This window comes from Miniopterus schreibersii, assembly GCF_964146895.1.
Source record: "Miniopterus schreibersii genome assembly, chromosome: X".
In the NCBI taxonomy this organism is placed as follows: Eukaryota; Metazoa; Chordata; class Mammalia; order Chiroptera; family Miniopteridae; genus Miniopterus; species Miniopterus schreibersii.
Window position 1 is genome coordinate 105,909,308 of NC_138104.1, and position 27,659 is coordinate 105,936,966.

Sequence of the window (27,659 nt, forward strand, 5' to 3'; positions counted from 1 at the left end):
GAGAGAGGAAGGGAGAGTGAGAGAGAGAGAGAAACATCAATGATGAGAGTCATGGATTAGCTGCCTCCTGCACGCCCCCTGCTGGGGATCGAGCCCACAACCCGGGCCTGTGCCCTGACCGGGAATCGAACCCCGACCTCCTGGATCCTAGGTTGACGCTCAACCACTGAGCCACGCCAGCCGGACCAGCTTCTGGGTTTTAGTTGTGTGTTTTGTTGTTCGTGGGTTGTTTTTTTTTCTTCCCCCCACAAAAAGAAAAATGACACCAAGAGAACAAGTATTTTTGTCTCCGGGCGTAGAAATAAACATCCCCAACCCCCCTGGCTCCCAAAATTCTGCCTCTCACGGGACCGTCATCAATGCTCTAGCCAGCTCATCAGTACAATTATGCAGAATTAGACACAGGCCTTTTTTTTTTTTTTGCATTTTTTTTTTTCCCAAACAGCAACTGGATGCAAACAATGCTGTATCCTTTTGACAAAGGCTGGAGCTGAACTGAAATTCCATTTTTTCTTATTTTTGTTAGGCCCAAGGATATTTTCTTCCATCCATTTTTAGAAAGCGTGGAAGGGAGAGAGGGAGCGAGAGAGAGAGAAACATGGATGTGAGAGAGGCACGCTTGATGGGTCACCTCCCACAGGAGCCCCGAATGAGGCTAGGACCAAACCTGCAACCCAGGTGTGTGGTCTTGACCAGGAATCGAACCCGAGACCCTTTGGTCCAGGACAGGGCGACGCTCTGACCAGAGCCCCACCGGCCAGGGCGTGTCCACCGCTTCTCCCCAGGCAAGAGAAACGCAGGCCTCCTCTTTGAAAGCAATTCCAGGAACCCAGAGCCCGGCTCTTCCCGCGACCACAGGGAAATGGGGAAGGTTTAATGGGAACCGAAAGAAAACCAGAGAGAGCTGAACGTCCATTATTACGTCCATTATTTAAGTCAAAAGTATCTTATGTAATGACCATATTGTTTGCACCTTGTATCTGAAACCTCGCTGAAAAAAAAAAACAAAATAGAGCCTGGCCGTGGCCAATGGTGCTGCTCAAAGGTTAGAGCATCACCCCGCACAGCGAAAGGGTCTCGGGTTCGATTCCCGGTCAAGAGCATGTACCTGGGCTGCAGGTTCAATCCCCGGCCCCCGGTTGGGGCACGTGCAGGAGGCAAGCGATCGATGTGTCTTGATAACAAAAACTTGGCCACAGCTCAAGTTGGTTGATGAAGATACGTTACGGCCCAGACTCGTAACAAATCCTCGACTGTGTCACCGTCTCCCGTTCGGGCTTAAATAAAATTTTTATCCTGATTTCAAAACCCACCGCTCTGCGGCTTCTTTATAGAGAGGTTTAAAGGGATAAAACAGAAGTCGTTTTTGTGAAAATATTTAATGATGCAGCACACTACCTAATTTACATGTGATTTTCCAAAAGATCCACTTTTGATAAAAGCCTATGTATTTGTATGTCCTGTGAAATTAAAAAGAGTCTAGAAAAAATGTACATACGGCCTCCTTAAAAACGTAGGTGACATATTTCTTTTTATTGATTTTAGAGGGAGGAAGGGAGAGGTGGAGAGAGAAATATCAATGATGAGAATTATTGATCGGCTGCCTCCTGCAACCCCCCGACTGGGGGTCAAGCCCACAACCTGGGTATGGGCCCTGACCGGGAATTGAAACAGAGACCTCCTGGTTCATAGGTCGACCGATGCTCAACCACTGAGCCACGCCTGCTGGGCGACATATTTCTTAAATGTATAGATTTATTTATCAGTCATAATTCCAAATACTTTAAAAAAACATTATTTCCTTATAATGTTATCTCAGTGAGACATGTGTGCTCATAGCATATAATAGACATGCTTATAAAACGTCGATGTTATTCAGAGTAACAAAAAAAATGCATTTTAAAAGTTTTGTTTATATGGCAAGTCAGTGTGCAAATGATCTGACCTCAAAGGCAATCGTCGCTGATGGATTTGGGAGGAAGGTAGCTGTCCCCTGCTACCTTTATGACCCAGGTGCTCCTCGATAGCCAGCAGTGGGAGCCCGGCCTGCTGGTGAAACTCAGCCCTTGACAACTGGTCGGCTCTGTCACTTCATGAAAGAGAGAAGATGTGTCTGTTACAGCTCCTAGAATCCTGAATGTCATGTCCTCTGCTGTGCATGCCTGGACCACAAGGGCACCCAGGAGGTATTTTTCTTTTTAACTTTTTTTTAAATATATTTTTATTGATTTCAGAGAGAGGAAGGGGGAAGGGGAGAGAGATAGAAACATCGATGATGAAAGAGCAATTGATTAGCTGCCTCCTGCCTGGGCTATACTGGGGAGTATCTTAATGCAGGGGAGTATCTGCATGCAGGGGAGTATCTGTATGCAGGGGAGTATCTGCATGCAGGGGAGTATCTGCATATAGGGGAGTATCTGAATGCAGGGGACTATCTGCATGCAGGGGAGTATCTGCATGCAGGGGAGTATCTGAATGCGGGGGAATATCTGCATATAGGGGAGTATCTGCATGCAGGGGAGTATCTGCATATAGGGGAGTATCTGCATGCAGGGGAGTATCTGCATATAGGGGAGTATCTGAATGCAGGGGAGTATCTGCATATAGGGGAGTATCTGCATGCAGGGGGAGGTATCTGCATGCAGGGGAGTATCTGAATGCAGGGGACTATGTGCATGCAGGGGAGTATCTGCATGCAGGGGAGTATCTGCATATAGGGGAGTATCTGCATGCAGGGGAGTATCTGAATGCGGGGGAATATCTGCATGCAGGGGGAGTATCTGCATATAGGGGAGTATCTGCATGCAGGGGGAGGTATCTGCATGCAGGGGAGTATCTGAATGCAGGGGACTATGTGCATGCAGGGGAGTATCTGCATGCAGGGGAGTATCTGAATGTGGGGGAGTACCTGCATATAGGGGAGTATCTGAATGCAGGGGAGTATCTGCATGCAGGGGAGTATCTGCATGCAGGGGAGTATCTGCATGCGGGGGAGTATCTGAATGTGGGGGAGTACCTGCATATAGGGGAGTATCTGAATGCAGGGGAGTATCTGCATGCAGGGGAGTATCTGCATGCAGGGGAGTATCTGAATGCGGGGGAGTATCTGAATGCGGGGGAATATCTGCATGCAGGGGGAGTATCTGCATGCAGGGGAGTATCTGCATGCAGGGGAGTATCTGCATGCGGGGGAGTATCTGAATGCAGGGGACTATGTGCATGCAGGGGAGTATCTGCATGCAGGGGAGTATCTGAATGTGGGGGAGTACCTGCATATAGGGGAGTATCTGAATGCAGGGGAGTATCTGCATGCGGGGGAGTATCTGCATGCGGGGGAGTATCTGCATGCAGGGGAGTATCTGAAGGCAAGGAAGTATCTGAATTCTGGGAAGTACTTGTTTGGGATGTGACAAGACAAGTGAAAATTTCATGAAGGAAAAAAATACCCAGAACACGAGCAAGCACTGAGGCTGATGGTTTGCGTTACAGTCGCAGGAAAGGGACCACGGGGTCCGTCCCACTCGTCTCCGGAAACCGTCTTTAAACGTTACCCCCACAGCAAAATATGTCCATAAAAAGTATGTGGTTTCTCATTTCTTTTTTATTTGTCCGGTGTAAAAATATCCTAAGAAACGAAAGAGATTTTGAGGCAACGGATCACTTTTTGAATTGCCAGCGTTAGGGAGTTGCGGGCGTGTCCGATGGACACGTAGGTTTGTAAACAGCTCAGGGTTCCTGAAATTCGAATGACGGGGGGCTTTGCGATGGGTGGGTTTTTCACGTCTCATAGGAACCCCTAAGTGCCTTGGAGAAGGTGAGGGACATTTTCCTCTGGATGTAAAACTCAGTGTCAGTCAACATCTACCCAGGATGGGGAGAGGTAAACCACATGTAAGTTTAAAAAACAAGAATCCAACTTGAGCAAAGGCAGGGCAAGACAAGGCCGGTCCAGGCAGGTGTGGTTCCTGGAGGGCTGGTCCAGGTGGAGCTGGTCCAGGTGGAGCTGGTCCAGGTGGAGCTAGTCCAGGTGGGGCTGGTCCAGGTGGGGCTGGTCCAGGTGGGGCTGGTCCAGGTGGGGTGGTTCCTGGCCGGGCTAGTCTGGGCACGGCAGGCCCTGCCCTCCTGCAGGCACTCTTTGGAGGTGCAGCAGGCAACTCTTGCAATCCCGCTGTGAACGTTGGGCCATTTGGGGCTTTTACGCTGTCAATATTCTATTTCGTGAGAAGAGTCTTTTGAACTGCGGAGAACAACCAGACAAGAAAAGATTTCACAAAAGGGCTCCCCAGCTCCCCCAACATGCACGTTTGACTATCTGCCTCTTCGAAGTTTCGGACTCGGCGACTCTATTTTGATTATAAGATAAATGGGCTTGAAACGCCTCAGGGACAGAAAGCCAAAACTGTATCTAATCTGCTGGGGGGGGAGAAATCAATGAACTCCATAGTGTGATACAATGTAACTGGAACCAATAGAAACTTCAGTAAGAGCAGGAAAAAAAAAAAAAGAGAGAAACATTTTCTACCAGCAACTTCTGCAAGTCAGGGAAAAACCTCTGCGAGCTGCTCAAATTTCAGAATAAATAACTGTCTAATGAGATTCCTTCGTTTTTGTTATTTTACAGTAATTTGGGGCTACAGCTTTCTGATCAGTTCACTTAAATTTTAGAGATCTCTTTTGCCTTTTTGGTGCTTAGAGACAACAGCTCATTTGGTTGGAGAACTATGATGATGCCTGGCCGGCGTGGCTCAGTGGTTGAGCGTCAACCTACGAACCAGGAGGTCGCTGGTTCCACGCCTGGGTTGTGGGCTCGGCCCCCAGTAGGGGGTGAGCAAGAGGCAGCCAATCCATGACTCATCGTGGATGTTTCCATCTCTCTCTCTCCCTCTCCTTTCCCTTCTCTGTCTGAAATCAATAAAAATTAAAAAAAATTGTTTTTAGAAAAAAGAAATGGAATGAAAACAGCTGCCGGGGTCAGCGTCTCTTCTCACCTTGTGGCTCTGCGTTGGTGCTTCGATGGTTCTCCATGTTGATGTCGCCTTGCTCAGCTGAAAACAAAAACACGACACCACCCCAGGGTGAATGCAAAGAGGAGACACGGAGATGCCATTCCCAGACTGAACCACGGATGCCCCTGCCCTCCTCCCAACCCATCCTGGAATCCAGAGCTCAGGGGGCTCACGGGCACCTTTCTGATTGCTCCTAAGTTTTCTTCTTGGTCTAGATTTTTTTCAATATTGCTCACTTTAAAAAATATACATATTTTTTTTAATTGATTTTCTAGAGAGAAGGAGAGGGAGAGAGAAATATCGATGTGAGAGCAATATATCCACTGGGCCACCTCTTGCACGCCCCCTACTGGGGACTGAACCCACAACACGGGCATGTGTCCTGACCGGGAATCGAATCAAACCGGCAACCTTTTGGTGCACAGGATGAAGCTCAACCACTAAGCCACACTGGCCAGGGCTCTAAGCTTTTTTGCCTTTTTTTTTTTTTTTAAGAAAATGCAGTTTTTAAGTCAGTAAGGCACAAAAAAGGAAGCAGCAGTTGAATCCTTACCATCCCCTTTGAAGCACAACTTCTTTTTCTGGTAGGCGATAAAGCTGGAAACCGCTCCAGCCACAGCGACCACAACGGCCCCGATGATGCCAGGGATCACACCCTGGGGCTCGGCTGTGGGAAGGACACAAGACACTGTTATTGAGAGACCCAGGGCGGGTGGCTGGTGGCCCAGCCCAGAAAAATACGATTGGGGGTGAGTCACAGGGTGACTTCGGAGGGAGCCCCATTCCTGAGCACTGTCCAATTCCCAAAAACAGCTTCAAATCCTTTGGCGCGATATAAAGGGACAACCACATTGCTGTTCCCGGATGGTGCGTGACCCCAGAAAGTCATACGTAGAATTGCAATTAGTTGTACTGCTTGCACTGTGTCCAGCACAATTGGTTTCCAGTGGGACCACCGCCCCATCCTACGATGAGGACAGGGTGCTAACAGCTCCAGGAGGAAGCTCTTGGGCAAGGAGACAGGTTCTGCAGTGGGAGGTGCCAGCTGGGATGGGACAGGGCTGCACCATTCAGGGCCTGCGTGGCCACATGCAAACAGGCTCCCAGCTGTTCATGCCCATTTTTAAAAAATCCAAAGCCAAGATTTCAGAAACCAAGTGTACGTACTCTGTCCCTCATCGTCATTCCTCTGGCTTCCTCCACCACCGCCAGGACTGTCTCTGCCACCAGCACCGCCACCTCCAGTTGCAAGAGAGAGACAAACATATTGACCAGTTGCATCAGGGAGATTTTTGGGTCAAGAAAAACACAACCCTAGGACCAGCTCCTGTGACTGTGACTTGTGAAGGGATTTTACCAGAAGAGACCACGACAGTGACAAGGACATTTGATATCCGTGAGCCCTTTTCCATCGTCAAGCAGAATGGCCCCGCTCTGCGGAAGGTATCGTCTGTCTCACGTTTACTGTAAACCTAAATCAAGCCATCCTTGCACGGTGCGCTCCAGGAGATCCACCACCCAGTGAGTCCTGAAGGTGCCTCAGGAATTCTGTCCCCTCATACTGGGCTTGGGGACAATCCGGGTCAGGGTCCTGGAGCCCACCTGAGATCCTGCCTATGCCAATGAGGGTGGGATGGGGGGCCCAAGGCATATTTCTGTTGACTCCCTGATATATAAAATATATTAAGACAAACTACATATAAATATAGCAAATACATATAAATATAGCAAATACATATAAATATAGGCTGTCCCAAGAAATATATGCACAATTTGAGTAATTATTAATTCCAATATTTCTTTCGTTTCAGATTTCTCATTGGAATTGATATCATCATTCAAAGTGTGTATACATTTTTTTGGGACACCCTGTATATTCTAACAATTATAAACATATTATATATTTTTTAAATTTTTTTTATTGACCGATTATTTTAAATACTCTTTTGGACCCTCCTCTGATCTAAGATTTTAAACACAGAGACAGAAACATATTTTCTAATTCTAACGGAGCCACTGATAGTCCCTCAGCCAAGTTGCATCACTCCATTCTCAAGGCCATGATTTCAACATTCATTGGTTATATGAAACAACACAGAAGCGACATGAGATCATTACAGAAGACACAGGTGAATGGGTCATTTCGGAGGTGTCTGAGAAGTTCGCACTGGGCTCCATCCCAGGGAAAAAGGAGAGGAGTTCCCTGAACCGTCAACAGGGCAGCCAGGGACCAGCTTCCCCAGGGCAGGATTTACAGTCCACCCCTTGACGCATCAGTAAACGGCAGAGCTCAGAGGGAGAGATCCAAGGGCTAAGACTTTAGACCCTGCCGTGATTCTGCCCAGGAGGTGAGCCATAGGAAATAGTCAAATCTCGGTTCTCAAACATCTCCCATCTCGGACAGTTTGGTTCTCGGGCAAGTTGTTCAAAGGAAAAATGTCTCAGTTCTGGAACAAAACTTTGGTTTTCAACCTGACAACCCTTTCATGCTGATACATTAGCATGACAAAAAGTGTCTCTCGGGCAACCAACGAAGGAGAGAATGCTTTTGTTGCTCCCAAAATCGACAATTGGCACAATTTTAACTCATAAAGAGGCCATCAAGAGTGCTGATATTGCAAAGGCTATGAAAGTTCTCACAAAACAACAATCACAGGCAACTGAAAAGGTAGGAAAACTGTTGATTTGGAAAAAGGAAATGCAATTAGCTAGTGATAGCATTTTGGGGGCAGCGATATAGAAAAAATTAGTTTAAAGCTAGTAGAGGGTGGTTCGATAAACTTAACAAGTGTTTGTTTATAGATGAGACAGTACATTGGACATACACTGTATATGAGAAATCATTTGGGGGGCCTGGAATAGATTAATTCAATCTACATTATTTCTAATGGGAAAGAAATGATTTGGTTTTTGAACGAATGGCTTCTAGAACAGCCTTCTGGAACGAATTAAGTTCGAGAACTGGGGTTCCCCTGTAAACAGTGAAAAGAGGCGAAAAAATGACTAACTAACTCTTACCTCCACCAGCTGTCCCGTCAAGGAGATCGGAATCTGAAAATCCACCTAGAAAAAAAACAAAAAACAGTGTTATCTACCCTGGAACTCTCAGGAGGGTCTGGATGTCTTGGGCTGAAGGAAACAGCATTAGAACCCACAGTTGATCTGGGAAGGGCCCCAGGAAGGTACTACTTTATGGAAGACACCTTTCCAGAAAGAAAAAAAAGCAGTTGCAATTGAATTCCATTTCTATTGGAAAACTAGTCTTGCCTGAAAGTCTAATTAAGCTGAAAAGAGGGCATCGGGGAAAAAAATGCAAAGTGCACACCAATGTTCCTGTTGGATATAAATATAACAGTTCTGCCCTGGCCAGTGTGGGTCAGTGGTTAGAGCGTCAGCCCGCACACCGAAGAGTCTCGGGTTCGATTCCTGGTCAAGGGCATGTAGCTGGGTTGCAGGTTGGATCCCCGGCCCCGGTGAGGGAGCGTTTGGGAAGCAACTAATTGATGAGTCTCTCTCACATTGATGTTTCTCTCTCTCTGTCCCCCTCCGTATCTCCCTCCCATTGTCTCTTAAAATCAATGGAAAATAAATGTCCTTGGGTGAGAATTAAAAATAAAATAAAATAATATATAAATAAGATAAATAAAAAATAAATAAAATAAAATATAAATAAAATATAAAATAAAATAAAATTAAAATAAAATAAAATAAAATAAAATAAATCCCAAAGGGCTCAATGTCGTGTAGGAACATTTCACTGAAGGCTGTCATTCTGCACTCTCCACATTGTGGGTCTGTCCTACCTCTTGACTCTGGACTCAGCAAGATGACTGGCTTTGGGCAACAAGATGTTAGCAAAATGGGAGACAAACCAGTATTTTTAGGTAGACTCTTTAGGGGATGGTGTTCTTGCCCAATAAGAATCAGCTCACAACCCGGCCTGTGTGGCTCAGTGGATCGAGCACCATCCCACGTACCAAGAGGTTGCTGGTTCGATTCCTGGTCAGGGCACATGCCCGCGTTGTGGGCTCGATGCCCAGTAGGGGGCGAGCAAGATGCAGCCAATCAATGACTCTCTCTCATCATTGATGATTCTCTCTCTCTCTCCCTCTCCCTTCCTCTCTCTGAAATCAATAAAAACATATTTTTAAAAAAGGAAATGAGCTCACATAAGGCTGGTGTTAGGGTGTGACTGATACAGGAGGAAGAGCCCCATCACCCCAGGTGAGGCCAGCCCAGACTGGGGTGACCCCAGACACACCACATCGGTCCAGCCCAGCCCAGTCATCACACATCATCGCTTTTTAAAAACTTTAAGCTTCCGGATTTAGGAATGCTTCATTAGCCAACAATAGCAAGCTGACACACATCTTATTTAATTCATCAGTTTACTAAAACTTATCATGACTAACTAGAGTTTATTCCATGAATAAACAGATATATTTTAGATAAAAATATCCTTCAGGCTGGTCAGCCTAATTCAGTTGGCTGAGCATCGACCCCTGGAACAGGAGGACCCCGGTTCGATTCCCGGTCAGGGCACATGCTCGGGTTTCAGGCTCGATCCCCAGTCGGGGGCGTGCAGGAGGCAGCCGATCGACGTTTCTCTCTCACATGGATGTCTCTGTCTCTCTCTCCCTCTCCCTTCCATTCTGTCTGAAATCAATAAAAACATGTTTTAAAAAATCTCATCATATTCATGGGTTAAAGAGGAAAAAAAGACCATCGACCTTGATGATCACAGGCACCTACCAAAATGAAATATTTACTCTTGTTAAGTAAATGAAAGTGAATTAAATATAGAAAGATATTTCCTGAAATGAATATCAGACTTTCAAAAAAAATCTCTTTTATCTAAAGTCAGCCGACACAAATGTCGGTTCTCTCCTCTCCTATTTTAAAGTGAACTTGGGTTTTCTAGCCGAGGCAAAAGGATACACGTACAAGTAAATTGTAGAGAGAAAATAAAAACAGAACGGGAACATTAAAAAAAAAAAAAATCTTTGCACAACAACGTGACAGTCTTCTTAGAAAAGCTAACAAATGAAGAGAATCCATTAAAAGTTAAAAGGCTGCTCATCATTAAGAGAATAGTTTTTTTAAAATCTACAAAAGCCCTTTCTCTATTACAGAAATGAACAGAAAACTAATGGACTTAAAATGTATTCACAGAAATAAATAAAAACAGGGGAAAACAATTTAGAAACACATTTTAAAAAATAGCGAGAAAGAGGCAGACATAATTGAATCTCAAGAAAAAAGTGCCACCTTCCAAATGTGTCGCCGCTTTGAAAATCCATTTATATTTCTGAATAATGCAAAGGAAAAAATAAATAAATAAATAAAAACGAGGGTTTTGTCCCCAAGAGGAGAGAGGAACCATGACAAAATGATTCTGAAGTTAAAAGAACAAAACAGCCGCAAAAAAAAAACAAAAAAAACCCCCACAAAAATACAGAAGGATCACGAAAGCATAAAAGACACCGTGAAGAAAGTCTTGCTTGTCAAAAAATACTGTTAAGAATATTTAACCCAGCCAGTGTGGCTCAGTGGTTGAACATCGACTTATCAACCAAGAGGTCGCAGATTCGATTCCAGGTCGGGGCACATGCCTGTGTCGTGGGCTCCATTGCCAGTAGGGGGCGAGCAGGAGGCAGCCGATCAATGACTCATCATTGATGTTTCTCTCTCCCTCTCCCTTCCTCTCTAAAATCCATAAAAACATATATTTTTTAAAAAGCTGATATACTTCCTCATATCAATTCTGTATATTTAAAATCTTACATTGAGCCTTTTAAAGGGCCCATAAAACCTTGGAAGCAACATCAGCAACCACTGAGTAAAAAATCACATGCAGACCAAAAACATCTTTTCGGAAACTGTCCTGCACGGAAAGAGCACAGTCGGCACATGCAAATCTGAAACTACGCCCTCCTCAGCTGATGTGGAAATGACTGTTCTCCAAACAGACACCAGTTGGAACCCGCAGAGCTTTTGGGTCTTACCAGACGATCCAGGCTGGTTGGGGTTTGGGTAAGGTTTGGGCTTCGGTGGAGCAGGAGTCCCTGGGTAAAGAGGAGAATTGCAACCATGAGCAATTTTCAGTAAGGAACACAAAACATCCACTTGCATACAAACGGTTTACAAAGTGTGTCCTTGGTTGCTGCGGAGACATCCAAATACACTCAACCCCCTGCCCATTTCTTTCCATCGCCTCCCAGCTGCCATAGTTTAGTTCACATCAATCCAATAGAAACTAATAAGCAGGTGTCTGGACCAGCTACTAAAGTTGTGGGTCCCGGTACAAAAAGAAAATGCTGGGTCCCTGGAGAGTCTTATGCTGAGTGAAATAAGCCCGTCAGAGAAAGACAAGCATCCCATGGTCTCACTCATATCTGGAATCTAATGAACAAGATAAATCGACAAACAAAATAGATCAAGAGACATGGAAGCATGGAGCAGGCTCAGGGATCTCAGAGGGAAAGCAGGGGGGTTGGGGGTTGGGTGGGGAGAGATTAATTAAAGAAGTTACAGGAATATATACATAACCCACGGACACAGACAATAGTGTGGAGTAGGCCTGGGAGGGGCGGAAGTGGGGTGGAGGGGGCCAATGCGGGGGGAAGGGGAACATCTGTAAAACTTTCAATAATAAAGATAAATTTTTTCAAAGAATAAAATGCTGGGTCCGTTTCATTCCACCTGTATGAATCATTTCAGTATGTTGGCAACACAGCGTTCAACCGTAGATGGGGCCCCTTTGGAGTGAGTGACTGTGCAGGTCACGTGGCAGCGAAACCTGCGAGGGTAGCCAGTCTGCCTTCTTTCCCTTCCAAAGACGGCCAGAGTATTTTTGTGTATTTTTTTAAAAAATTAATTTACTGCTGTTATACATCTATTTACGCCAACTGTATTTGTATGTCACATGTAGTTGAAAATTAAAAAATGATTAAGACTGTCACAGTTTTCAATGTAAAAGTGAGGCTCGGCCTGGTGTGACTCAGTTGACTGAGCATCGACCTAGGATCCAGGAGATCAGGGTTCGATTCTGGGTCAGGGCACATGCCCGGGTTGTGGGCTCGATCCCCAGTAGGGGGCGTGCAGGAGGCAGCCGATCAATGACTCTCTCATCATTGATGTTTCTCTCTCTCTCTCTCTCCCTCTCCTTTCCTCTCTCTGAAATCAATGAAAAAAAAAAAAAAAACATAAAAAAATTTATATTAAAAAAAAAATGAAAGCGCTCACCATGTCCTCCGCCACCCAGGGCATCTTCCAAGCTCAAGTCGTCACCTAAAGGAGGAGAAATTGTTGTTAACACCCAAGTTCGGGGGGAAGAAGGGGGTGGGAAACATCAAAAGAAAAGGCTTCCTATGAAGAAAAGACTTTATTCTGATATCAGCCTGACCAGGATCTTGAGGAAAAACCCAATTCCCAACCGATTTTCACATCACGCGCCTCTCAGATAAAAAAAAAAAAAAAAGTACGAATGGAAGAAAAATGAAAGAAATCACCCTGGCCAGTGCACTAAGTGGTTAGAGCGTTGGCCCACGCACCTAAGGGTCTTGGGTTCGACTCCCAGTCAAAGACACATACCTGGGTTGCAGGTTCCATCCCCGGCACTGGTTGGGGTGCATGTGGGAGACAACCCATCGATGTGTCTCTCTCACATCAATGTTTCTCTCTCTCTCTCTCTTCCCCTCCTCTCTCCCTTCCACTCTCTCTAAAAACCAAAGGAAAAAATATCCACACACCCTCGGGGGAGAATTCATAAAAATAAAAAAGAAATGAATATCCGCCAAGAATCACAGACACTCGGAGTAAAGACGTCCGGTCATACTGTGCAGACGGCCCGAGAGTATGTCCCAGAAGCGTCGCCTCCATTCTTACAGGCATCGCTGGACGTGTCACAGGGCCCTTGAAATCTCAACGGGGGCCCCCGAATTACCCGTCTTTAGGAACCTGCCCGCGTCTCGTCCAGCTCTTGGGAGAAACCGGGAGGCACGACTGTCACTTGCCCGCTGTCCCTGCGTACGGAAAACATTTGTTTCTTACCAAAGCTGGGTTTTTTGGGGGGTTGCGTGGGTTTCTTGACATTGTCTAAAGAGAAAGAGACATTTCAGTCAGTACAACTTGCATCTGGGACACAGACTCAATAACGCTCCCGTTTTTGGTTTCGGGTCCCACCCCTGGTCGCGGTGCGTGCGGGATGCAGCTGATGGATATTTCTCTCTCACATCAATGTTTCTCTCTCTCTCCCCTCTCCCTTTCTCTCTCTCTAAAATCAATAAAAACATTAAAAAAAAAAAAAAGAATAAATACAGACTCACAGACACAGAGGGAAGTCATCATGTGCAGACGGAGGCCGAGATCAGATGGGGCTCCCGCTCTGTCCCCCCTCAGCGTCCCCACCTGGACACCCCCTCCCCAAGCTCCTGCCAGTTTCCCCCAGGCATCTGTGACCCCCACCGGGTGTGAAAATTACACCACCGGGGGACGTTTACTCGCCCCGCCGAAGGCATCTTGATTTCCCCCGCCTTACGTGAGTCTCATTAGGACGGCACAACACGTCTAAATATATTTACGACGTCCCAGTAAAATATTCACGGTATTTTTATTTTTTTTATAAATGCTGTTAACATGACTCACCATCCAAGGCATCCTGTAAGCTGAAATCATCACCTAAGAGAAAAAAGAGTCCAGTTAGAAATGAAGAAACTCAGAGTCAACTAGAAAATTATTAGAAAACATTTTTTTTTAAAGGCGGCTGGGCTGGGTGTTTTGCAGCTCTTGGAAATGTACGAATGCGTTGTGATTTCTCGTTCTAAACATTCGCTTTAATGCCTAAAAGAAACACATTAGCCTATATTGGGTGAATCTGGCAGAATTTAAGAGAGCGGGAAACGGTCATTTGGCAGGTGCATTAATCTCAAAAGGCCGGTCCTTCGAAATACATGGGAAACAATTTCCAATCCACGTTTTCGTGGCTGAAGACACAGAAAGAAAAAATCCTGCCTTTTTTTAAGCCACTGATCTGTAATCTCACAACCCACACATGCTCCCGGTAGAAACAGACACCCCAGAAAAATACCAGAACGGTCGTCCGTTTGAAAACAGGCGTCGATGGAAAAAAAAATATATATATATATATATATTCATTTCTGTAGGTTCTTTTAAACGTTGCAAATGAACCGTGGGTTCGCCAACACTGACTTTATGACCGTTCAAAGTGCCTGTACATTTGGGGGGCGGGGGCACGTTCTGTATTTCTATGTGTCCATTTCTGATGGCTTGAGGAAAAGGAAATTTAGGAAGGTTTGGGAAAGTCTGCTTGGACCGTTGGGCCAGCTGCAAGGCAAATAAAAGCGGCTGAGGGGCCCAGAAAAAGGGAAATTGCTCTGACATGCCAACGATATGTGATCGTAGATGCAGAAAGAAAATAGACAGGCTCAATCCAAGTAAAAGTGGACCTTTGTCAGGGGAGATACCAGCCGAGGACCTGACGACCCTCCATAAACTGCTTTTAGTTAGAAAGTTTTCATTTCAGACCATCCCGTGGGGCTCCTTCAGGCCTCTGAGTTTGCAAGGCCGCCCGCAGGCCTCCCCTGAGCCTGTCGGGTTAGCGTGGGGCCCCTTTGGGTCCACACGTCCATGCCTTCCCCTGACCCCAGGTGGCCCTTAAACCCAGTAAGAGCAGATCCAATTCTGGGGGGCCCTGGCCATCCCACCACCCCAGCTTCCTCTGCCTCCTCTAGAGTCTTTGTCTCAGGACCATGGTGACTGTCACCATTCAGTCCCCCGCCCACCCACAGCCCAGTGGTCCCCAGACCCCGAGGTGGGCCCAGGCAGCCCAGGGCAGCTGTGAGTGTAAACAGGAAAACGAAGAGAGTCTCGCCCTGGGAGGATTTCCCTTCTCCTCCAGGCTGGCCCCACCCAGGACCACACAGGCGTCCCCCCAGATCACGGGGCAACGGGCAGGGGGCCAAGGCAGCCAAGGGCTGGGGCCGGGGGGCCGAGGGACGCGGAGGTGGAGCCTGGGGGCCGGAAAATATTCAATGCATAGGCGTCTCGGTAAACTTGGGAGCAATCCATCTGCCCATCAGCGGAAGCCTGGTTTCCAGCCGGCCCCTCAAAGCTCCAGATGTTATGCATAGAGGGGGTGAGTCACTGCTGGGCGAGGCCACTGCCCCTCCTGCCCGGTGACTGGCATGACTCACCCTGAGCGCTTTCTCCCTTCTGACTGATTTCTGATTCCAGCAATCTTTGCATTTTTACCGGGACCTGTCATCCTGAGACTCAGACGGGGGAACCCAGTGAATCTCCAAGACCCTGGGTTTTGCGGGTGCTTGAGGGGGGTGGGCCGGGGGTGTGCCCTCACCTGGGACAGACCCCCCCGAAATCACCACAGATGCACCGTGGGAAACTAGGGTCAGGTTCTCTGCAATTCTGTCAGGAGGGTTTGCTCGTGTAGGAATGGAGCGAGCATAGAAATACTCGTGACAATAACTCGTAAAAATTATATAATTTATGTACAGAATCTGTATAAATAAAAAAGTACAAGGTTTCCCCCCACCACCAAAAAAATATATACACACTTTAACAGCTAAGAGCTCAATTTTGAAAATGAACTGTATTTTAATTATGAACTGCCTTTATAATTATTCAAAGTGTATGTATACATTTTTGGGGGGGACACCCCATAGAAATAAAATATAAATTATAGAAGTAAAAACAGAATAGAAGTGAAATATTTATAATAGAAGTTGCATAACTCATAAAGATAACACAGGGAACTTACAAGTTATATAAATAAATATCTAAAGTTAAAATTGAAATAACTTACAGAAATAAAATTAGAAGAATAGATAAAAACGTAGCTTCAATGACACATTATAGAAATTACAAATTATGTCATTTATACACAGGATGTGTAAATTGTATAAATATGTAAAACTAAAATGGAAACAAATTAGAGTAGAAATAAAATAGATGTATAAGAATAAATTATAGTAATTACAAAATATAAAATTTACACATAGAATGTATAAATTATAGAAATAAACAGATATGAAATATAAACAGTTATAGAAATGAAAAGCAAACATTTATAATAATAAATTATAGAAGTTACACAATTATTTTATTACAAATTAAATAACTTATACTTTATATGCAGAGTTTATAAATTATATAAATATATAAATTGAAATAAATGAATTATAGAAATAAAACTAGAATAGAAATAAAGGACAATATGTAATAATGATATGTAGAAAGTATAAATCATATAATTTTAAAACAGACCCCGATCTGAGGTGACTTCGGGTAAAAAGAACCAACTGTTTCATCTTCTTTGGGACGTGAGCACCAGGGTGTAGAGAGGATGTGACAAGGAAACTTGCATTTCTAACAAGCTTCTGGGGGACCCTGACCCACCTACCCTGGGGAGCCCTTCTTGGGGGACACACTTTGAGGCTTACAGGGAAGCTGGGACCACCTAGGACCCTCTGCTCCCTCACCCCTGCTGCAGAAAGTAGGTTCCAGAACCCCCGTGAACCCAGTCTCTCCTACACGGAACTTAATCCTAATAGTTCCTGTGGTGTCTAATAGATGTCACTGTGTGTCCCTGGGAAATTTAAAAATCATCTGCAGCCTCTTGTGAATGAGTTGGGAGGCCCCGAGAGTCACACAGTTTGGGCGCCTCCACCCTTCTTGACCCTTCACTCGGATATTCTACTTAGCATTAATATCAAACCCATTCTTCCCTTACCAGGAAAACTCCTATTTATGCCTCAAAGCCCTGAGAAAATGACTGCTCCACTAGGAAGCCTCCATCATTCTTCATGGGTGGATGGGTGGGTGGGTGGGTGGATGGATGGATGGATGGATGGATGGATGGATGGATGGATGGATGAATGGATGGATGGATGGATAGACGGATGGATGGATGGATGGATGGATGGATGGATGGATGGATGGATGGATGGATGGATGGATGGATGGATGGATGAAAGGGTGGGTAAATGGATGGGTGAGTGGATGGATAGATGGATGGATGGATGGATGGATGGATGGATGGATGGATGGATGGATGGATGGATGGATGGATGGATGAAAGGGTGGGTAAATGGATGGGTGAGTGGATGGATGGATGGACGGATGGATGAAAGGGTGGGTAAATGGATGGGTGAGTGGATGGATAGATGGATGGATGGATGGATGGATGGATGGATGGATGGATGGATGGATAATGGATGGATGGATGGATGGATGGATGGATGGATGGATGGATGGACAGATGGGTGAATGGATGGATGGGTGAATGGATGGATGAAAGGGTGGATGGATGGATGGAGAGACGGACGGACGGACTAACGGACGGACGGACAGACGGACGGACGGACGGACGGATGGATGGATGGATGAAAGGGTGAGTGAATGGATGGGAGAGTGGATGGATGGATGGATGGATGGATGGATGGATGGATGGATGGATGAAAGGGTGAGTGAATGGATGGGTGAGTGAATGGATGGATGGACGGATGGATGAAAGGGTGGGTAAATGGATGGGTGAGTGGATGGAGGATGGATGGATGGATGGATGGATGGATGGATGGATGGATGGACTGACAGATGGAGAGTGAGTGTGCGGATTGATGGATAGATAACTGGGTGGATGAACCAATAGACAGTTGGATGGTAGAATCCATAAGAAGTCAGAGAGGCCTTGGTGATAGGTCTTAGCTACCAAGATTCAGAAAGTTTTCTTCTGTATTGAGTTTCCCTAAATATGGGACATTCTCTTTCCCCGTGAAGCCACGTTACTGGCAGAGGCCGCCGTCCCTCCAAGGTCCACACCTGACGAACTCAGTGCCGCCTACACAGGGCCCCAACAGCCATGTGTTGCCATTAACAGAACTTATTTCCACTTTCACCTGTCGCCACACTGGCCACGTGAACTTCGGCAACCGAGGGAACTCTCTCACCTGAGAGACTTCATCTACGCGAGGGCCGCAATCCATACCTCAAGGGCTTGGCGAAGATAACATAAGAGCAAACACCTTCTGAAAAAGGTAATGCACCCCGCAGCTGTGAACGTTCAAGAAAACAGTCCCGCCGTCCAGAGAAATGCAGTGCAAATGGTAAGTCTGGTTAAACAAGAGTTCCGTGATTCTCGAGGACCCCATCACACACAACGGCCCCTTCGTGGGCTTTTTAAAAACCCTGATGGGGACCCAGCCCCCTACCAATATCAATCAGATCATGCAGGTAGACCTGGGCAAGAGTGATCCCTCCAAGCTCCGGGGTGCACCCTGCTGCGGAGTCAAGGCAAAGAGAACCCTCAGAGCTGGGTTTCCAGAAACCATGGAAGGGTTGCTGAGCAGGTCTGAATCTTGGACCACCGCTCCGGTATCAGGACAGAGAATGGGAGACGGAGGAAGTCAGGAGAATGGATAGCGCTGAGGCTATCCATTCGTTTCGGCACTGGATAGTCGATTTAATATAATTTTTTGTTTGTTTCTGCAAACCTGCGTATCTTATCTTATGCATTAAAAAGTATACAGTAGTCCAGGCTCAGTTGGTTGAGCACTGTCCCATGCACCCAAAGGTGACCACTTGGATTTCCTATCAGGGCATAGGCCTGGGTTTCTGGCTGAATCTCCAGTAGGGGGCGTGGTGCAAGAGGCTGCCGCCCCCTGACTCTCATCATTAATGTTTCCATCTCCCTCTCTCTCCCTCTCTCTGCCTCTCTCTGAAATCAATACATTTAAAAAAAAAAAAAATCCACACAAAGAAAAATCTATACGCCTCCAAGTCCTTTTGCCCCAGGAAAACATCATCCATTTATTATTATTATTTTTGGGCGCAGATAATGCAGGTCCGCTGTGTCGCCGCAGAAATGCACGGGCGCGTTGCAGAAACAGACAGAAGCAGGAATCCTGGCAACATTGTTTCCACATGAGTAACGCCTTCCCAGCATTCCCCGCGCCCGAAAGTAACAGCAGCTCAGGCCCTTCGGAGAAGGCGGTTCACTCTCTCGCTCGACAAATTAAAACAAATTCTGGTTCTCAAAGCGGTTGCTTTGCTCTTTGAAAAAAATCTCCCGGCGAACTGCAACTTTTAAGCCCCTTGTCTAAAACAGAGGGATTCTCTCCAAAAACAAAAAACCACCCAAAAACATGTCAAAGTCCAGAAAGCCACATAGATTTTAAGGGCTTTCGATTTGCAAAGGCTGTGAAATTCCGTCCAGGGTAACAAATATGTTTATGTCTCCGCCTAGTCCACCCAGAGGACCAGATACCAAAGCCTCACCCATGCTTACTGAGCAGGGCTTGTGGGAAACAGTCTGGCTGATGTTTCCACTCTAATCGACTGAATTATCTTCTTTCTTTAAAATATATTTTTTTAATTGATTTCAGAGAGAGAGGAAGGGAGAGGGAGAGAGAGAGAAACATCAATGATGAGAGAGTCGTGGATCGGCTGCCCTCCTGCACCCCCTCACCTGGGGATCGAGCCCGAAAAGCAGGCCTGTGCCCTGAGTGGGAATCGAACCAGCGACCGCCTGGTTCACAGGTGGATGCTCAACCGCTGAGCCACACCGGCCGGGCTTAACTTTCTTTTTGAACGCAGCTAATTTCACAGCCCATCCACGGGACTCACACCTGGCTCACTTTGAAAAACATTGGTTTCAGGGCTCGGTTCTCCCTCCCGGTCGAGGAAAAAAAGGAAGTTGCTTGTTTCCTGTTCCGGGGATTTTTTTCTTAAAAAAGAAAATACTATGACTATTGGAGACCACATGAGGGACGGCGGCAACTCTGAGTCATTCTAACACAAAGCGGAAACACGCCCAGATATCACTGTCCCATCGTCGGTTTGAAAAAGCCGGCAAAGCAAGCGTTAAGAACAGGAATTTCAACAAAGGGAAGTCATCTGCAAGGCTCTCCCGAGATGTGGACGATACTGCCAACCAGGTAAATACAAAACCGGAATTTTTGACTTAGCACCTTTCAGCTGAGAGCCTGGCGCAGACAGAAACAATATCAAGTTCTTGGGTGGACAGGTGTCCCATGATCTCAGCCGTATGTGAAATTCATGAACAAAATAAATTGACGGACAGAATAGATGCAGAGACTTGGAAGCATGGGTCAGACTGAGGGATCTCAGAGGAAAGGGGGGAGGAGGTGGGGGAGACCGGAAAAGATTAATCAGAGAACTTCTATACATATGTGCGTAACCCATGGGCACAGGCAATAAATAGTGTGGGGAAGGCCAGGGGGTGGTGGTGGAGGGGACCCACGGGGGGGAAAAAGGGGATGTCTCTAATACTTTCAACAATAAAGATACATTAAAAAAAAAAAAAAGGCGTCTTGCATGGTTGACCAGCAGTAGTCTCTTCGACAACAAGGCCATGCCCAGAACCAACACTGTAGCACCAGCTGGCACCAACCAACCATGTCAGTATCTTGGGCAACCTGGCAATTTTCCCAGGAGGAAACTATAATAAAACAGTCTTCCACAGTTAACTATGGTGGAAAAATGCGTGTGTTTGTCATGGGAGGCTCTTAACCTTTGTAAGGTTTAAGAGCAAATGTCAATTAAAAAGAACAGTTCCCCACCCTGCCTGGTGTGGCTCGGTGGTGAGAGCCTCGGCCTGCGCAGCCGAGGGTCCCAGGTTCAGTTCCCCGTCGCTGGGTTTGTAGGTTGGCTCCTTGCCCGCCCATCAGGGCCCGTGCGGGAGGCAACCAATGGCTGTGCCTCTCTCTCACATCGATGTTTCTCTCCCTCTCCCTCCCTCCCTTCCACTCTCTTTAAAAATCAATGGAAAAAATATCCTCACGTGAGGGTTAACAAAACAAAAGAATTGGCAAAGGAGATCACAGTGCCCTCTCGACCGATTCCCTTGAGACAGACACCCCAGTGTTGGCAGAAGCCACCACATAAGGGCCGAATGAGATGTCTTATGCCCGATGTTATTGCCCCCAACTTCCACGAGGGCTGGGTCACCCTATAATATCTGGGCATCAAATATCTGGACATCAAAACAATTCCTCAACTATCTGGGCATCAAAACAACTCAACACGGACCCTGAATGCCCTGAGATTTCCAGCCTCCAAGGACACGTCAGTCTCACGTCCAACCCAGTCATCCCTCCGGGTGACCCTGTTCCCCCTAAACCAGGCCATCGTGGCCGGAAAACCTGAGCGGGAAGGAATATCACGAGCTCCACGTGGATATCCGTGGGTTTCCCTTGTAGGAAACATCGGCTGGAAAGAGTATTCACAGCATCACCCGCCAAGTCCCGCCTTGACCCTCCCGTGGTGAATTGGTTGGGGTGACTCCATACGCTGACTTCTGTCCTAAATGAGAGCCTCTAAGCCACGTGAAGAAAAAGCTCTCCTCCTTTCAAAATGAAGCGTCTTGCCCGTCTGGTGCGGCTCAGTGGTCGACCCATGAACCAGGAGGTTACGGTTCGATTCCCGGGTCAGGACACAGGCCTGCGTTGTGGGCTCGATCCCCAGTAGGGGGCGTGCGGGAGGCAGCCGATCGACACTGTTTCTCATCATCGATGTTTCTCTCTCTCCCTCTCCCTTCCTCTCTCTGAAATCAAGAAAGACATATGTGTTTTTTTTAAAAAGAGGATTGTCTTCGGGACGTCTCGTGCTGGCCAGGAGACATCAGCTCAGGTAGATGGTTTAGGTTTCAAACAGCGTAGATGCAGAACAGACCCGCCTTTGAGAGGAGGGCCTGTGGGGTCCTGGATGCAGTATTATCCTAGACCCATTTCACAGCCACCCTCACTGAGGTCCCCCCGATGACCGGTTTTTGTGAAAGTCCGGGCGCGAGGAGTCTAAGGAGAGGAAAAATACAGAATGGACGCACCCAGCTACCAGCAACCTGTCACACCAATACCAGTTTCTCAACCTCAGCTCTACTGACGCTGGGGCTGGTGACTCTCTGATGCCGGGCGCCCTGTGCGCTGTAAGGCGTGGAGCGGCCTCCCTGGTTTCCACCCACCAGGTGCCAGGCGCAACTCTTCCATTGTCACAACCAAAAATGTCCTCTGGCATCATCCAGGGTCCCCGGGATGGATGGATGGATGGATGGATGGATGGATGGATGGATGGATGGATGGATGGATGGGTGGGTGGGTGGATACAGAGATGATTGGCAGATGGGTAGATATTAGACAGAGGATGGGTAGCTGGACAGATAGATTAATAAGTGATAAAGAAGACAGGTTAGATTTAATAGATATATACATTAGATAAGTGATTAGATAGATGATAGATAGTAGATAGATAAATGATAGAGACAGAGAGACAGGACATCTGGGGCTGGAGACTTTCTGACGTGGGGCGTCCTGTGCACAACTGGATGTTGAGCAGCCTCCCTGGTCTCCACCCACCAGGTCCCCGGAGCACCCCATCCTGAGATATGACAACGAAAAATGTCTCCGGACATTTTTGCAAGTGTCCCCTTATGGGGGAAGCTGGGCTCCACCCAAGGTTGAAGCCACCAAGGTCCTTTCCTGGCCTCTTCCCGTCTCCACCCTTCCCTGTCCCTCAGGAATTTCTGAAGAAACCCTGGGACACGGGGCCCCGGGTCCCAAGGACTCTGAAATCAGGCCAGCGTGATTAGCTTCCAATGTGGAGATCTGTCCCCGGCCTCCAAGGACTCCTGTAGGCGGAATGGAAACCAAGCCAAAGGCATATTTCTATCAGAAAGTGTGTCTGAGCTCCACAGGCCAGAAAACAAACTCTCCCGATAGAACATCTGTATCCTCAGAACAGCCCTTTCCGGTCATCCCCAGGAGGACCAGGTTGGGGGGGGGTCGGGGAGGAGCCACCACAGATTTCTCTGCTCTTTTGGGGCCCCGTCATCACCCCTGTCCCCGAGCTCGTTGCCCCCACGCCCATCACTGCCACCAAGCAAACACCAGCTTCCGGAAAGCATTAAGCTAAGTACACTGTGCATAGCAATCAGGGGATTCCGGTGAACAGTGCTGTGGGGTTTTTTTATTTATTTTTAGTTTAGTTTTTTCTAAAAATTTCAAAATGATTTGTTTGGGGGCCCGAAAAATACAAGGCTGCCCTGATGTGCAATCCCAGACTGACCAGAGAACCATTAACTGGAGACAGTCACCGTGACCAGCAGTCACCACTCTACCACCCTGAGTTTTTAATTTTTTTTTTTTTTTTTGAGAGAGAGCGGAAGGGAGGAAGGAAAGGGGTGTGGGCACAAGAGAGAGAGAAACAGTGATGTGAGAGAGACACATCTGTTGGTTGCTTCCTCAGGCACCCCAACCAACGCCAAGGATCAAACCGGCAACCCAGGCACGTTCCCTTGACTGGGAATCGAACCCGAGCCCCCCTGGTGCACAAGCCCACGCCCTAACCACCCAGAGTTTTAAAATTCCACAACAGCCACCATTCTTGGGGCCCCGTGTCCCATGGGCCTGCTTGGATATTTCTGTTCCACGACCCACGCTTGGCCAACCAGAACCATGTCGGACCCATTTCCCTGGAGCTTGGCACATAGTAGGTGCTCAGAAAAAAGCAAGAAAGGAAAAAAATCTATGAGAAATAAAGACACGTGTAGCCGCCGCAGGGATAAATCAGAAACTTTGGAGGCAACCGGTGCTGTTGGAACAAATGCATCACACACAGAAAACAAAGGAAACAAACAAATAAGCAAAACTATGGGGAAATTCTTTCTGGGCTGGGGCAGCCGGATAAGATGAGTAAGAACATTTTAGGAAGGAAAGAAAGAAGCATGGGCACGTCCCCTATGGATCCAGGCTAAATTTTCTCCAGAGTCACCAACTAGGCCTGCTGGGGGGGTGGGGGGGTGTCCTTGTCCTGTTTCTGGTTCCAAAAATATTATCTCCCGCCCATCAGACCAGCCCTGAAACTCCACGCCCGCACCTCTGGCCACTTAAAAGCGGAGCCCTATCAACCGAGCACAAACAACGCGCCAACGTTCACTGGAGAAAGTTATAAAATGCCTGGGTCTTGGCAGGATCCCAACTTTTCCTTTTAAAAAAGAGAAACAAAGTAACTTATATGCGTTTATGCCTAACCCAGGGACACAGGCAACAGTGTGCAGAAGGCCTGGGGGGGAGGGGGCGCGTCTGGGGGGAGGGGCGCAATGGGGGAGGGGCGCGACGGGGGAGGGGCGCAATGGTGGGGGAGAGCGCATCTGGGGAGAGCGCAACGGGGGGAGGGCGCAACGGGGGGGGGAGGGCGAAACGTGGGAGGGCGCAACGCGGGGTGGGGCACAATGGGGGGAGTGCAATGGGGGAGGGCGCAACGGGGGGTGGGGCACAATGGGGGGAGCGCAATGGGGGAGGGCGCAACGGGGGAGGGGGCACAATGGGGGGAGTGCAATGGGGGAGGGCGCAACGGGGAGTGGGGCACAATGGGGGGAGCGCAATGGGGGAGGGCGCAACAGGGGAGGGGGCACAATGGGGGGAGCGCAATGGGGGAGGGCGCAACGGGGGAGAGCGCAACGGGGGAGGGCGCAATGGGGGGAGGGGCGCAATGGGGGAGAGCGCAATGGGGGAGGGGCGCAATGGGGGGAGAGAGCGAATCTGGGGGAGGTCTCAACGGGGGAGGGGCGCAATGGGGGAGGGGCGCAATGGGGGGGAGCAATGGGGGGAGGGAAATGGGGGTGTATCTGTAATACTTTTAACAATACAGATTTAAACTTTTTTTTTTTAAGTAAAGCAAAAACACCAGGAATAGGCCAGGCCAGCCGTGGGGGAGTGTGTGGGGGGGGAATGGGGAGGCTGGTTATAACGGATTTTCTGGCTGTGGAAACTTTCCCTGTGTTTCCTTAACTCTCCCCTGTAACACAGAGGCTGTCTGCTGAGAACACGTTTTTGGGGCCGCCCGGTCTATCCCCCGCCCCGTGCGCCCCGCGGGCGCTCAAGGCCCCGTGGCCTAGCTAGAGACACGGCGTGTTTTTTAAACGTTTCCAAGGCTCTGGCTGGTGTCTAATATTTCCCTTCCCCCGTCCCCCCAGCGGCTGAGTTGTCTGGCTCCAGCGCCCTGTCCAAATTTAGGCCCGGGACGCAGGGCGTGGCGGCGAGTCGCCACCGCGCCCCAAACAAAGGAGCGCGCTGGGGAACCCGACCCCGTGCGAGCGCGCAAAGCCGGGGCCGGGGGGAAGGAAGGTGGTCCCCCGGGTGGGGAAGCCGAATGCCACCGCTCCCCCCGGCCAGGCCCCTTGCGACTTTTCAGAGGTGGAGATTTTTGAAAACTAAAGCCGACGTGTTCGCCTCTGGAGTGAGTCCAAAGCGGCCCGGAGAGAGACATTTAGAGGAAACACGGAGCGGCCCCTTCCTTGGGTCGTTGGCCACTCGTGGGCACCGCGAGTCCCGCCCGGCGGGGAGAGCCTGGGTGTCCCTGGTGCGCCCCCTCCGTGCGCCCCCTCCCGCACCGCGCGCCCGCGGGCCTCCCCGGGGACCCGATGCGCCCCCTGGGTCCCCAGCGGCCGCGCCGCACGCTCACCCGTGTCCGACACCGCGGCGCCCAGCAGGCCGAACAGCAGCAGCGCCAGGACCGCCCGGCGCGCCATGGTGAGCCCGGTGCAGCGCAGGGACGGCGCCCAGAGTGGAGCGCGTGGGCAGCGCCGGCTGCAGGACGGGTGCCCCTCCTCCCCCCGCCCCCCCGCCATCCCCACCCCTGGGCGGAGCCTGGGTAGGAAAAGGGGCGCGGCGCTGTCACCCAGCCCCGCCTGCTGCCCCCGCCCCCGCTGTGCCACCCAAAAGCCCAGAGTCGAGCGCGCGCGCCGAGCTAGGAGGGGACAGCCCGGGTCCCCCGCTGGGCCGCCTAGACGGGGGGAAAAGTGTGGGGACTCCCTACTTGTTCTTAACGGGGAACCCCAAGGCTGCTGGGAAAGTGTGGAGCCAGGTCCCCACGCCTTCTCTTCTACCACCCTTTAAAGGGGATCCCCCAGCGCGGTCTCTCTAAGAAACCCTCTCCCTTCTTAGCAAACTGAGGGGACCCACTATGTCTCTACAGGCCCTAAGGAGACACCCCCTCCCCAAGAGAGAATGCGTGAAATCCTCTACTTTTTGGGAAAAATTGGGGGCTCCCTGCCTCTTCACGCACTCCCCTCCCCCCAAGTCCAGATTGGATTCAGGAGCCCTGAGTACCGGTGGGGGTTTGGGGGCACAGGGCAGACCCCCAAGTCCCAAGCCTGACCAAGGACTGCCCTTTGAGGGGCTTCCAGTGTCCGAAAATCCCCTCAGGCCAGGGCGTGTCTCCCCTCTCCCATCTGAGGCCACACACACCCTGGTGGGGGTCTCTGGTGACATTCAAGGGCCACCCCTGAAGTGTGGCTGTCCCAGGTTCACAATATATAATACTTTTTTTTTTTTTTTTAATGAAGATATTCGCTTAAAATTCTGTCCCTGCTCCTGCAAGATCCCTGGACAACATCTCAGGCCGTGAAATATCCCTGAGTCACATTCTGGCCGTCCACCCCCCGACACGTATCCAGGTCCTGTGACTACACTTGTACCTCTTCCCAGGATGAGTCAGGGCCCTCCGGCTGGCCCTGCGGACGGTGCCCTGCTGAGGCCAGCTGCTGGCACTGTTGGGACACAGGGGAAAGGACAGGGGTTAGGGCGGAGGCTGGGCGGGGGCGGGGAGACCTGCAGGCCACGCCCACCTTGGGCTGTGCCCCAAAAAGCTCGCGCACCTGACAGGTGCAGGCGCCTGACAGGCACAGCTCATCTCAGGGAGGTTTTTCTTCTCTTGGTCAACAGAATTGCAAAGACATGCAGACAATGTATCCTTTTGGGGGGAGGGGAGGCAGACACCCTGCTTTCGAAAGTGTTACTTTGTTTCCTTTGTTAATCCTCAGGCGAGGATACTTTTTGCATTGCTTTTTAGAGAGAGTGGAAGGGAGGGAGCAAGGGGGAGAGAGAGAAACATCGATGGGAGAGAGAGACACATCAATTGATTGCCTCCTGCACGCGCCAGGACCAGGGCTGGGGATCGAACCTGCAACCCAGGTACCAGCCCTTGATCAGGAATCGAACAGGAGACCCCTCAGGGCTCGGGGGCGGAGGCTCCAAAAACACTGAGCCCCATAGGTGAGGGTGAAAGTGTTACTTCTTATAGTAAAACCTGTGTTGACCGCCTAGCCACAGAGCACCCCTTCCCTGCCCTCATGAACCTTCTTAACAAATATTTTTCTACGCCCCCCCCCCCATGTAGCCTTGAGCGGGGTCAATCAGCACTTTTCCTGGCCACAGTCTTGGGGCCAGTGGAAGGTGGGGACCCTGGGAGGACCTCGGGGGCTCTTCTTGTGGAGCAAGGGGGATGCCAGAGCTGCTGCAGCCTTTTTGGCACCTTGAGGTAAGTCGGCTTTAGAATGAAACAGGGGGGGGAAAACAGGTGCTTCCTGGGGAATTTTCCAGGATTCCTTCCTGGAAAATTTCAAGGTCACCCCTATTTCCTTCAAAAGATATTTCTACCTGTACAATGTTGAACCTCTGACAATGGGCTGCACTGAGACTGAAACCTCTCCCTCCCCCTTCAAAACCCTTAATGTTCCAGAAGACTCTAGAGTCTGGGTTTATGACTGAGGGGCCAGGTCCCCATCACCCGCCATAATAAATATGCATTTCTATTCTCTGAATG

General features: G+C 48.9%; 2 protein-coding genes across 2 annotated transcripts; one reads left to right on the forward strand and one right to left on the reverse strand.

Moving 5' to 3' along the window:
• Positions 1–1,965: 1,965 nt before the first annotated feature.
• Positions 1,966–3,494, forward strand: LOC308551103 (uncharacterized protein; the record flags this gene model as incomplete). Its single annotated transcript, XM_081125435.1, has 4 exons — positions 1,966–1,982; positions 2,338–2,811; positions 2,923–3,247; positions 3,285–3,494. The coding sequence occupies 4 exons, from the start codon at positions 1,966–1,968 to the stop codon at positions 3,408–3,410; spliced, it is 942 nt and encodes a 313-aa protein (XP_080981561.1). The 3' UTR covers positions 3,411–3,494.
• Positions 3,495–3,581: 87 nt separating this feature from the next.
• LOC308550852 (CD99 antigen-like) lies at positions 3,582–25,686 on the reverse strand. Its single transcript, XM_081125192.1, has 10 exons — positions 25,518–25,686; positions 13,653–13,685; positions 13,059–13,103; positions 12,252–12,296; positions 11,012–11,071; positions 8,025–8,069; positions 6,174–6,245; positions 5,560–5,673; positions 4,989–5,045; positions 3,582–4,237 (listed from the first exon to the last, which is right to left on the reverse strand). The coding sequence occupies exons 1-10, from the start codon at positions 25,681–25,683 to the stop codon at positions 4,212–4,214; spliced, it is 663 nt and encodes a 220-aa protein (XP_080981318.1). The 5' UTR covers positions 25,684–25,686; the 3' UTR covers positions 3,582–4,211.
• Between the last annotated feature and the right edge of the window lie 1,973 nt (positions 25,687–27,659).

Excerpts from the sequence above, each read along its gene's own strand:
- LOC308550852 (XM_081125192.1), bottom strand. The coding sequence starts at position 25,683 with ATGGCGGGGGGGCGGGGGGAGGAGGGGCACCCGTCCTGCAGCCGGCGC. Across the intron at positions 6,246-8,024 it reads TGACGGGACAGCTGGTGGAG|GTGGCGGTGCTGGTGGCAGA; the intron begins GTAAGAGTTAGT and ends TTGCAACTGGAG. Across the intron at positions 5,674-6,173 it reads GAATGACGATGAGGGACAGA|CCGAGCCCCAGGGTGTGATC; the intron begins GTACGTACACTT and ends TCCTTCCCACAG.